Genomic DNA, 13,116 nt, shown 5'->3' with positions numbered 1-13,116 from the left:
CTGAGGAAGCCACTGTTTCAACCAAACACGGCAAATACTGAGGCCCACATCAAGTCAAGTGCGTACGTACCCACTTGCAAAGGATACCCGGCCCCACCCAGACCAAGACCTCACTGATGAAGATGACTTCACCTGGGGACACGAAAACCTTCACCCCAGCAGATAACCATGGATTTCCTCTCCTAAGACAGAAATCAGACCTGAAACCTTTTTGCTTTCTTCTATTAGGGATTCTATCATGTTCCTGAGCTGCTGTCTGTGACCCTGGTATATGCCTCAATCTGCCAAAAGGGAAATCTCCAATTTATAGCTGGTTGGTCAGGACAGGTTGTGAGGACTTGTGACTGACATCTGAAGTGGGTGGGTGGGAGGTGGAGGGGCTGTCTTATGGGACTGAATCCTTAATAACCTGTGGAGTCTGTGCTAACTCCAGGTAGTTAGGGTCAGAATTGCCTGGTATGGAAAACCCAGACGTTTGATATCAGAAGTGTTAAGGAAAAACGATTTTGTTGGTTTGTTTTTAATTAATTAATTAATTAGTGGCTGCATTGGGTCTTTATTGCACATGGGTTTTCTCTAGTTGCAGCCAGTGGGGGCTACTCTCCGTTGCAGTGCGCGGGCTTCTCACTGCAGTGGCTTCTCTTGTTGCAGAGCATGGGCGCTAGGCACGCACGTTTCAGTAGCTGTGGCACATGGGCTCAGTAGTTGTGGCTTGCGGGCTCTACAGCACAGGCTCAGTAGTCGTGGGGCACGGGCTTAGCTGGTCCTCAGCATGCGGGATCTTCCCGGACCAGGCTTGAACCTGTGTCCCGTGCATTGGCAGGCAGGTTCTTAACCACTGCGCCACCAGGAAGTCCCATGTTTGTTTATTTTTTACAAATACCACACTAACATGCACACACATGTATATATACAAAGCCATACTTTTAGCACACCTTATAACTCCTGAAAGATTCTCTTAAACACTCCCCAAATTATATATCGATTTTCTTGGCTAATGCTACATAAATGGGAAACTTAGTTATGAGCCTGCCTGCAAGGACTTCCTATAACTCTACTTATGTTCTTCTCTTTCATTCTCAAAATGGTTTTCTATACTCTACAAGACAACTTATGCCATACCTTCTAAAACTCTCCACTATTATCCCCCAAAGTTTCCTTAATATGATGTGAAATATTGGAGCACACCCTTCATGTGCAAACCAAACAATCCAAAGCCACACCCTTGCCCACCTCTTTAAACCTCACACACCAGGCCACTATTCCTCCTGCCCTAACTCAAGAAGATCCAGGTTCCAGACAACTAGGGACACCCCTAGTGCCCCAAAGCCTGTTGGAAATATTCAAATCTCACAGATACTAATTAATGCAGTGGGGACCCTGTGACAATTTCAATGAGTGGAGCATGAATAGTGCCTGAACAGTCCTGACACCTGGTCAGGGCTCAGGGTACCTGCACGGTGACAGTTATCAATTGCTTATTAAAAGTGACCCACTTAATAAATGTTTTCTTAGATTTCTTCAAAAAGGGAATCCCGCATTACTCTGATAAATGGGAAACCCAGGGTCACTTCCCTTGATGGCAGGTCATCATGAAAAAAATGCAGAAGTGAAATGAAAACAGTGTTATTAAGTTCCAGAGAGCTCAGCTGCCTGCTGCTCAGGGCTCCTGGCCTAAGGCTACTGCCTCTGCTGACAAGGGGAAAGTAGCAACAGTTGCAAGGGTAGGGAGTGTGGGGAAGGCAGAGAAGCTACGTTAGGAGGGAGCACTAAACCCAGACTTCCCGTCAAACACATTCAGGAGGCAGGAAGAGAAGAAATGATGGAATGGTTACATCAGGCTGTATCGCAATGCCAGCTGAACAAGTGTCCCTGCAATCTCAGAAACAGGGTTTCTCAAGCTGACATGATAATTTAGGTCAAGATAATTCTTTGTTGGCAAGGTGGGGAGGAGCCCATCCTGCAAATTATAAGGATGGTGTAGGATCCACGTGCAGATTGTAATAACCAAAACTATCTCCAGATGTTGCTGAGTTTCCTCTGGGGAGCAACATCATCTCTGGTTGAGAACCACTTTTATGGTTATAAATAGGATGATGAGAGAAAGTGAGAGGGATGGGTGAGACACTCCATGAAGTCTGGTGGTCAGAACACAGCTGGTGAGGAGGTGGCAACTGGGCTGAGAAGGGGCAGCCATGTAAAAAGCCAAAATGGAGAGGGCAAACAGCAGAAGCAAGAAGAAATACAATTCTTCACCCTGTGGAAGGAAAACCACATTCACAGAAAGATAAAATGAAAAGGCAGAGGACTTTGTACCAGATGAAGGAAGAAGATAAAACCCCAGAAAAATAACTAAATGAAATGGAGATAGGCAACCTTCTAGAAAAAGAATTCAGAATAATGACAGTGAAGATGATCCAGGACCTCGGAAAAAGAATGGAGGCAAAGTTCGAAAACATGCAAGAAATGTTTAACAAAGACCTAGAAGAATTAAAGAACAAACAAACAGAGATGAACAATAAAATAACTAAAATGCAAAATACACTAGAAGGAATCGATAGCAGAATAGCTGAGGCAGAAGAACAGATAAGTGACCTGGAAGACAGAATAGTGGAATTCACTGCTGTGGAACAGAAGAAAGAAAAAAGAATGAAAGGAAATGACGACAGCTTAAGAGACCTCTGGGACAACATTAAATGCAACAACATCCATATTATAGGGGTCCTAGAAGGAGAAGAGAGGGAAAAAGGACCCGAGAAAATATTTGAAGAGATTATAGTCTAAGCCTTCCCTAACCCAGGAAAGGAAATAGCCACCCAAGTCCAAGAAGTGCAGAGAGTCTCAGGCAGGATAAACCCAAGGAGAAACACGCCAAGACCCATAGTAATCAAACTGACAAAAATTAAAGACAAAGAAAAATTATTGAAAGCAACAAAAGAAAAACAACAAATAACATACAAGGGAACTCCCATAAGGTTAACAGCTGATTTCTCAGCAGAAACTCTACAAGCCAAAGGGAGTGGCATAATATATTTAAAGTGATGAAAGGGAAGAACCTACAACCAAGGTTACTTTACCTGGCAAGGATCTCATTCAAATTCCAAGGAGAAATCAAAAGCTTTACAGACAAGCAAAAGCTAAGAGAATTCAGCACCACCAAACCAGCTCTACAACAAATGCTAAAGGAACTTTGCTCAGTGGGAAACACAAGAGAAGAAAAAGACCTACAAAAACAAACCCATAACAATTAAGAAAATGGTAACAGGAACATACACATCAATAATTACCTTAAATGTGAATGTATTAAATGCTCCAACCAAAAGACAGAGGCTCACTGAATGGATACAAAAACAAGACCCATATATATGCTGTCTATGAGACCCACTTCAGACCTAGGAACACATAAGACTGAAGAGGGGATGGAAAAAGATATTACAAGCAAATGGAAATGAAAAGACAGCTGGAGTAGCAATACTCATATCAAATAAAATAGACTTTAAAATAAAGAATGTTACAAGAGAAAAGGAAGGACACTACATAATGACCAAGAGATCAATCCAAGGAGATATAACAATTATAAATATATATGCACCCAATGTAGGAGTACCTCAAGACGTAAGAGCACCTCAATACGTAAGGCAAATGCTAGCAGCTATAAAAGAGGAAATAGACAGTAACACAATAATAGTGGGGCCTTTAACACCTCATTTACACCAACGGACAGACCACCCAAACAGAAAATAAGGAAACACAAGCTTTAAATGACACAGTAGACCAGATAGATTTAATTGATATTCATAGGACATTCCATCCCAAAACAGCAGATTACTTTCTTCTCAAGTGCACACGGAACATTCTCCAGGATAGATCACATCCTGGGTGACAAATCAAGCCTCAGTAAATTCAAGAAAATTTAAATCATATCAAGCATCTTTTCTCACCACAACGCTATGAGATTTTCAATTACAGGGGAAAAAACGTTAAAAAAAAAAAAACACATGGAGGCTAAACAACACATTACTAAATAACCAAGAGATCACTGAAGAAATTGAAGAAGAACTCAAAAAATACCTAGAGACAAATTACAACAAAAACACGATGATCCAAAACCTATGGGATGCAGCAAAAGCAGTTCTAAGAGAGAAGTTTATAGCAATACAAACCTACCTCAGGAACAACAAAAATCTCAAATAAACAATCTAAACTTCACCTAAAGGAACTAGAGAATGAAGAGCAAAACACAAAGTTAGTAGAAGAAAAGAAATCATAAAGATCAGAGCAGAAAAAATTGAAAAAGAAAACAATAGCAAAGATCAATAAAACTAAAAGCTGGTTCTTTGAGAAGATAAATAAAATTGATAAACCATTAGCCAGACTCATCAAGAAAAAGAGGGAGAGTACTCAAATCAATAAAACTAGAAATGAAAAAGAAGTTACAACAGACACCGCAGAAATACAAAGCATCCTAAGAGACTACCTACAAGCAACTGTATGCCAATAAAATGGACAACCTGGAAAAAAGGGACAAACTCTTAGAAAGGTATAACCTTCCAAGACTGAACCAGGAAGAAATAGAAAATATGAACAGACCAATTACAGTAATGAAATTGAAACTGTGATTAAAAATCTTCCAACAAACAAAAGTCCAGGACCACATGGCTTCACAGGTGAATTCTATCAAACATTTAGAGAAGAGCTAACACCCATCCTTCTCAAACTCTTCCAAAAAATTGCAGAGGAAGGAACACTCCCAAATTCATTCTATGAGGCCACCATCACCCTGATACCAAAACCAAAGATACCACAAAAAAAGAAAATTACAGACCAATATCACTGATGAATATAGATGTAAAAATCCTCAACAAAATACTAGCAAACAGAATCTAACAATACATTAAAAGGATCATACACCATGATCAAGTGGGATTTATCCCAGGGATACAAGGATTCTTCAACATATGCAAAACAATCAATGTGATACACCATGTTAACAAGTCGAAGATTAAAAACCATATGATCATCTCAATAGATGCAGAAAAAGCTTCTGACAAAATTCAACATCCATTTATGATAAAAACTCTCCAGAAGTGGGTATAGAGGGAACCTACCTCAATAAAATCCATATACAACAAACCCACAGCAAACATCATTCTCAACGGTGAAAAACTGAAAGCATTTCCTCTAAGATCAGGAACAAGACAAGGATGTCCACTCTCGCCACTACTATTCAATATAATTTTGGAAGTCCTAGCCACAGCAATCAGAGAAGAAAAACAAAAGGAATACAAATTGGAAAAAAAGAAGTAAAACTGTCACTGTCTGCAGATGACATGATACTATACATAGAGAATCCTAAAGATGCCACCAGAAAACTACTAGAGCTAATCAATGAATTTGGTAAAGCTGTAAGATACAAAATTAATGCACAGAAATCTCTTGCATTCCTATACATTAATAATGAAAAATCTGAAAGAGAAATTAAGGAAACACTCCCATTTACCACTGCAACAAAAAGAATAAAATACCTAGGAATAAACCTACCTAGGGAGACAAAAGACCTGTATGCAGCAAACTATAAGACACTGATGAAGGAAATTAAAGATTATACAAACAGATGGAGAGATACACCATGTTCTTGGATTGGAGAAATCAATATTGTGAAAATGACTATACTACCCAAGGCAATCACAGATTAAATGCAATCCCTATCAAATTACCAATGGCATTTTTTACAGAACTAGAACAAAAAAAATCTTAAAATTTGTATGGAGACACAAGACCCTGAATAGCCAAAGCAGTCTTGAGGAAAAAAAAACGGAGCTGGAGGAATCAGACTCCAGACTATACTGGACTTCACCCTATACTACAAAGCTACAGTGATCAAGACAATATGGTACTGGTACAAAAACAGAACAATAGATCAATGAAACAGGATAGAAAGCCCAGAGATAAACCCACCTATGGTCAACTAATCTATGACAAAGGAGGCAAGGATATACAATGGAGAAAAGACAGTGTCTTCAGTAAGTGGTGCTGGGAAAACTGGACAGCTACATGTAGAAGAATGAAACTAGAACACTCCCTAACACCACACACAAAAATAAACTCAAAATGGATTAGAGACCTAAATGTAAGACTGGACACTATAAAACTCTTAGAGGAAAACATAGGCTTAACACTCTGACATAAATCACAGCAAGATTTTTTTTGATTCACCTTCTAAAGTAATGGAAATAAAAACAAAATAAACAAATGGGACCTAATGAAACTTAAAAGTTTTGCAAAGCAAAGACAACTACAAACAGACGAAAAGACAACCCTCAGAATGGGAGAAAATACTTGCAAACAAATCAATGGACAAAGGATTAATCTCCAAAATATATAAACAGTTCATGCAGCTCAATATTAAAAAAACAAACAACACAATCAAAAAATGGGCAGAAGACCTAAACAGACATTTCTCCAAAGAAGACATACAGAAGGCCAAGAAGCACATGAAAAGCTACTCAACGTCACTAATTATTAGAGAAATGCAAGTCAAAACTACAAGGAGGAATCACCTCATACCAGTTAGAATGCTCATCATAAGAAAATCTACAAACAAGTGCTGGAGAGGGTGTGGAGAAAAGGGAACCCTCTTGCACTGTTGGTGGGAATGTAAATTGATACAGCCACTATGGAGAACGGTATGGAGGTTCCTTAAAACACTAAAAACAGAATTACCATATGACCCAGCAATCCCACTACTGGGCATATACCCAGAGAAAACCATAATTCAGAAAGACACATGTACCCCAATGTTCACTGCAGCACTATTTACGATAGCCAGTCATGGAAGCAACCTAAATGCCCATCGACAGACTAATGGATAAAGAAGATGTGGTACATATATACAATGGAATACTACTCAGCCATAAAAAGGAACGAAATTGGGTCATTTGCAGAGACATGGATGGATCTAGAAACTGTCATACTGAGTGAAGTAAGTCAGAAAGAGAAAAACAAATATCGTATATTAACGCATATATGTGGAACCTAGAAAAATGGTACAGATGAACCGGTTTGCAGGGCAGAAACTGAGACACAGATGTAGAGAACAAACGTATGGACACCAAGGGGGGAAAGCGGGGGGGGGGGGGCAGCGTTGGTGGTGGTGTGATGAATTGGGAGATTGAGATTGACATATATACGTTAATATGTATAAAATGGATAACTAATAAGAACCTGCTGTATAAAAAAATATATATAGAATTAAATTTTAAAATTCAGAAAAAAGGGGCTTCCCTGGTGGCACAGTGGTTGGGAGTCCACCTGCCAATGCAGGGGATGCAGGTTCGTATCCCGGTCCGGGAGGATCCCGTGTGCCGTGGAGCAGCTGGGCCCGTGAGCCATGGCCGCTGAGCCTGCGCGTCGGGAGCCTGTGCTCCGCAACGGGAAAGACCACAACAGTGAGAGGCCTGCGTACTGCAAAAAAAAAAGAAAAGAAAAGCCAAAATGCCCAAGCACACCCACCAGGCACAGAGAACAGCAAGTGGAGAGGCCCAAGGCAAGTATGTTAAGTATGTGCACAGGAAACAGCAAGATGCTGGCATGACCAGAGCAGACTGAGCTCAGGGAAAAGTGTGGGGAGGTGAGTGAAGGGTCAGCAGGGTCAGATAATGGACCTTTTCATTTTTTAAATTTTGTTATAAAACATCTAAATATGTAAAACTTTCCCTAATTTTGTGTAACACAGAATACAATCCCAATTCTCTAAAAACAGGCATGTCTTACCCTAAGCCCTGGATTTACAGCTCTCCTTTCCCTCAAACTGAGAGGTCTAAAGTGATTATCCTCAGGCTGCTGTTTCTCCACCTTGGCTCTCTTGCCCTTGTAGGCTGGATCATCCTTTGTTGAATGGGGCTGTCTTGTCCATCCTCAGGTACTAAGCAGCATCTCTGGACTCTAACCTGCTAGATGCCGGGACCACCCACACCCCAGGTGTGACAGTCAAATGTGGCTGCAGACTTCCAAATGTCACCTGGGGACAAAACCACCAAGTATTGAGAAGCATTACTCTCTCAGCTTCTCTCTCTTGGACTAGCAGAGGATCTTGGCCAGGACTCAGGGAACAAGAGACAATCATGAAAGCATAGGAGAACAGAAAAGCCCCATAACCGAGATCCTGTGGTTTACAACAATACCTGTTGGCACTGAAGGCAAAGACCTCCCGAGGCCCCACCTGCCTCACCCTCTTCCTGGAGACCATACCATCACTCACAGCCCTGTGGACTGGGTTGCAGGGGACACGTGAGCCAACCAGTCCCCCCCAGTCAGCTCCCTGTCTGGACTGTGAAATAAGAACCTCTGACAGAGGCCAGTCTGTGCTGGGCACTGGGGTAGAGGCTCAGGGAAGTATGGGCTCAGGTGGCCACTCCTGCCTCAGGGACAACCCCCTAGAGCCCAGCAGTAGAAAAAGAAAAAGAAACAATGTTAAGTATGCAAAGAAGTAAAAACAAGGCATCTGCGGGCCACAGAGAGCAGGGACTGGGGTGGCCACTCCTGCCACAAACTTGCTGAGACACAAAAGCCATGACATGAGCAAAGCTAGAGGAAGAAGTCAGGACAAGAGATCCAGAAGCCGGCATATTCCTGGTGGTTCCCAGTCCTTATTTCAGTCCCATGTGGCCCAACTGGAAATTCTGCCTTTGGGTTCTGCAGAACACCCCCATTTCCTTCCACCACCTTTTGGGAGCCAAAGGGGAACTGTTTCTTGCTCAAAGAAACACAGAGATAGCAGGCAGGAAAAGATGAATCTCAAAAGTAATTGAAGCTGTAGGGAAGAGAGAGGGTAAGCTTCTCGATCAGCTGGGCATGGAGTCAGAGCATGTCTGACAAGGAGATAGCAGGTCCTCTGCATGGCAGAGTGGCAAGGCCTTACCCAGAGACACCAAGAGACTGCAGTTTTCCAGCATCACCTCCTGGTACAGGGTCCTCTGAGCCGGGTCCAGCTGCCTCCACTCCTCCTGGGTAAAAGTCACGGCCACATCATCGAAAGTCACAGACACCTGTCAAATAGAGGTAGTAGTGCTGACCCTGGGGCTGTTGGATGGGATCAGAGCTTGTTTCTGGAAGGCTGTTAAAGGTGCAGAGAGATCAAGACCCTAACCACTTAGCACCTCCTGAGGGCCAAGCTCTAGGCTAGGCTGAAGTGGAAGTGGACAATGTTTTGGACATAATACAGTAGTGTAAGAAAGAAGTCTCCTATGCCGGAGCCACTGGAAAGTCACACAAGACAATGGAAGTGATGTGTGGGCTGTCAGATGCAGACAGGAGAGGCTGTAGGACCTCAGAGGAATGAATAAATAATGATAATGAGAGTATCAATAATGGTTACAACAACAGTACTGGAGCCTCCCTGGTCCTGCTAGCTGCCTGCCCCATGGTGAGGGCTTCACTTCCTGGTTAAAGTGACTAAAAGTCCCCAGTTCTTTCTTCACTCTCTTGTTTACATCCAAACTCTTGAAACCCGACACTTACCAGCTGTGTTACCTCGGAGACATCACTTCATCTCTCTGAGCCTTGGTTTCTGGATCAATACAACAATAGTTCCCACTTCACCAATATCAGTTGTGAGATTTAGACAGAAATTATTCAATGTTCGGTGTACTTGGGGATTTTCATTAATTGTCCCACAGCCCCTGAGGTAAACATCTCCATGCCAGCCGATGACCAGAGACTAAGGGAGCTCCACCAAATCCACCAAGAGTCTTGTGTCTTACAAACGAGCAGCAAGATGTTAACAGTTAACCCTGATACAGGGTCTAATAAAGTAACCCGACACGCTTCCATCATCAAAATGAATACCTAATGACGAAGTTGTGAAGCATTTACACCAATTTTTGCTATTAAGTTCATTTCATCACGCCTGAAAATATTCCTGTGAACATGCACAGAGAAGCAGAGCCTTCATCATTGACCTCCCTGGAGAGACCCCTGAAAGGGTGGAACTACCTGGGTAATGGCAGGACCTGAACCAGCTTCCCACACCCTCCTGGGTCTCCCAGACTCCGGGGAGGTTCCACAATGAACCATTAGCCGCTTCCTTCCTGAACCCTGACAGCACTTAGCCCTATGCCAGGAATACTTCAGGACCAGAGAGCACAAATGGCTAAGGATAACACTGGCTTTGGCCATGAGACTGGCCACAACGTTTGACCTGGCTGAAGGTGAGTGGAACATTCGGCAACAGACTACAGGACCTCGCCCTCCCAAGACACGTCTTAGCATATAAGAGGCACCATGGCAACCTCACAGGCCCTCCTGGGCCTTGTGAAACAACCAATATACCTTGGGTTTGTCCATGCGCTTATCTCTCCCTGCATTTCCCAAGGCCACCGGTTGGGGGGGGCGGGGGGGGGGCAGGGTACATCCCTGCAGCACATGGCGGAGTTCGGGATTTACTATGATGGAAGCCCCTGAAGGATGCATCACTCATTTTTCCACAACTTACTGAGCATATGTCAGAGACCCAACAGCTTTTAGGACCAAGGATAAATTAAGTAGAAGAGCAGCTCCACACGCCAGAGCACACGACCGCGAAGACAAACCCAGGGGATGCCTCTCTTCCGGAACCGTCTCCGCCCTCGGAGAGAAGCAGCTCCGCAACCAGCGTCCACTCACCTGTGTCTGGTGAGTCGGCGCCGCCGCCATGATGGGGCCCTGCGTTCCAGCCACGCTGGGAGAGGCGAGCACCAGGCGGCCTGCTGCTCCTCGCCCCCGCCCCGCCTTGGCCGGGCGACCTCGGCTGGCAGCCGCTCTCCGAGAAAAAGGCGCACCAGACCTGGCGCCGCCCGCGGGAACTGCGGGGACGAAGGGCGGGTGCTGAGGTCCCGGAGAGGCCATGGCCTGGCGGGCGACCAGTGCACACGCCCGTTTAGGGAGTCACGGCCCGTTCCACGGCACGAAAGGAAGTCCCATCCCCCTTTCCTGCTCAGTCCCCACGAAATGCCCCAGTAGCCACACAGCCCAGCTCTCGGAACCTAAAAGCCAGCCAGAAGCGAAAGGCTGAGGCAAATGGCGTCCTCTGAGAGAAACCGGAAGTCCCGGCCACGTACGTGCGCCGCAGGAAACGCCTCTACGACTGGCCGTCATTGGCCAGCGACCTCCTCAGACGCACAATGCATACCTCTGGGTAATGTAGTCTCCCCTAGATCCGCAGACGTGAGCAGCGCCTTAACTGGGGGGGAGGGAGTGGGGCGGAGGGAGGGGTAAGGGGAGGGTCTTCCTCTACCTAAGAGCCACAGGAGGAGCTGAGCGCCGGCCCAGACCTGTTTCTTAACAGTGGGCTCAAGTGGAGAGGACTAGGCAGTGGGGGCGAGAGCGTCCATGCTGTGCCCCAGGGAAATTGAGGCTTGGAATGCTGGGGCAGTCGCCCAGGGCGGTGCAAAGGGTGTAGGGCTGTGACGTAGGCTCGCAGCCCGCATAGTGATTTCCCCCCTTACCCCCCTTACGCCTTCCCAGATCCTCTTCTTTTTTTTAGGTCCCCAAACAGGGACCCAACCGGGATCCACAGAAGTGAAAGCAGAGTCCTAACCACTGGACTGCCAGGGAATCCCCAAGAACCTCTTCTTGAAAGCTAGCAGGGCCCTGTGGAGCCTCCTCCCACCCCTCCCCCACAAGCCTCTCTGCGTCCCCACTTCTTGTCTGTGGAAAAAGCTTTAGCGGACTAGGCCTCCCTCAGTTCCAAAGAGTGGGCTCAAACAGTTAATCATTTAAGGGGCAGCAAAGGGAACAAAGAAGAGGCATTCAAGGAGGGAAGGGGATAATAACTAAAGCAATAAGTCAACCTTTGGGATGGGGTCACAAGACCATAGTTCTCCTTAAGGAAAACAGTTAACAATGTCTGATGCATGTTCTTAAGTTGTTTTTATAGAACCCAGACTCCCACCAGGTGGAAACTGCTGACCTTAAACACATCAGAAGCCAGGCTGGCTGGAATCAGAAGACTTGATGGTGAGATTCCTGAAACACCACCCTGCTACCTCACCACCAACCGATCAGAAAATTGTCCATGAGCTGATCTTGCATCCTAGGACCCTCTCCCCTAACAGTCTTTAAAAACCCTTTCCTGAAGCCATTAGGGTGTTCAGATCTTTTTGAGCATGAACTGCCTGTTCTGCTTGCTTGGCACCCTGCAATAAACGCTATACTTTCCTTCACCACAACCCAGTGTCAGTAGATTGACTTTGCTGTGCATGGAGTGAAGGAACCTGAGTTTGGTTTGGTAGCATTCTAGGGGAACAGATTTTTTTAAAAGTAGCTTCCCTGGTGGTCCAGTGAGTAAGACTGGACCCACTTACCCAGTGGGTAAGACTCCATGCTCCCAATGCAGGGGGCCTGGGTTCAGTCCCTGGTCAGGGAACTAGATCTTACATGCATGCCGCAACTAAGAGTCCACATGCTGCAACTAAGACCTGGCGCAGCCAAAATAAAATTAAATAAATAAATAAATATTTTTAAAAGTCTTTAAAAAAAAAAAAGGTAGCTTAAAAATTCTCCTGAGGAGGAAACCAGAAGTCCCATCTTGATACACAGCACATTTGTCTACTGCACCCTCCTGAATCTTCTTTGGCCCAGAGCCTCCTTCATATGTAGTTGGCCTAGATCACCTGAAGAATGGATTTTCCATCCCCTGGGATGGGGAAGCCACATGTGGAGGAGACTTGGAGGGAAACTCAAGAATCCAGTTTTAAGCATGGTCAATTTGAAATGTTTATGAGACTACAAAGTATGTGTCACTTAATCATTTCAACCTATGACTGAACATTAGGAGAGAGTTCAAGCTTGGATATATAAATTTGAGGGTTGTTAGTTTACACTGTTATTTCAAGTCATGACTAGATGAGACTGTCAAGGGAATGAGTGTAGACTGGAGAAGAAAATGATCAGAGCATGAACACTGGACCAGCCTGACTTCATTAAGTGGCTGATGACAAGAAATCAACAAACTCATGTTAGAGCTTCTAATGTCCACCCAGACAAGGAGTATTAGGGAATCTTAGAAGTCGCCATTGATGATTTTTTTTCATAACTGTGGAGCTGAAAGAGTAAAACGCACTTTTTTTTTTTTTTTTT

The 13,116-nt window shown here is 44.4% G+C and overlaps 1 protein-coding gene across 1 annotated transcript in view; it reads right to left on the bottom strand.

The window, feature by feature from the left end:
- Positions 1-12,360, bottom strand: part of LOC103069381 (zinc finger protein 264) — a 79,480-nt gene extending 67,120 nt beyond the window's left edge. Inside the window, exons 1-4 of the mRNA XM_007457500.1 lie at positions 12,342-12,360; positions 11,168-11,218; positions 10,663-10,841; positions 8,921-9,047 (exon numbers count right to left, since the gene is read on the bottom strand). Coding sequence (XP_007457562.1) covers positions 8,921-9,047; positions 10,663-10,841; positions 11,168-11,218; positions 12,342-12,360 — 376 coding nt within the window. The remainder of the gene's footprint in view (positions 1-8,920; positions 9,048-10,662; positions 10,842-11,167; positions 11,219-12,341) is intronic.
- Between the last annotated feature and the right edge of the window lie 756 nt (positions 12,361-13,116).

Source organism: Lipotes vexillifer, unplaced genomic scaffold (assembly GCF_000442215.2).
Source record: "Lipotes vexillifer unplaced genomic scaffold, Lipotes_vexillifer_v1.1 scaffold995, whole genome shotgun sequence".
Lineage (NCBI taxonomy): Eukaryota > Metazoa > Chordata > Mammalia > Artiodactyla > Lipotidae > Lipotes > Lipotes vexillifer.
The sequence above is the reverse complement of the archived record's forward strand: the minus strand, read 5'-3'. Positions and strand labels throughout refer to the sequence as shown.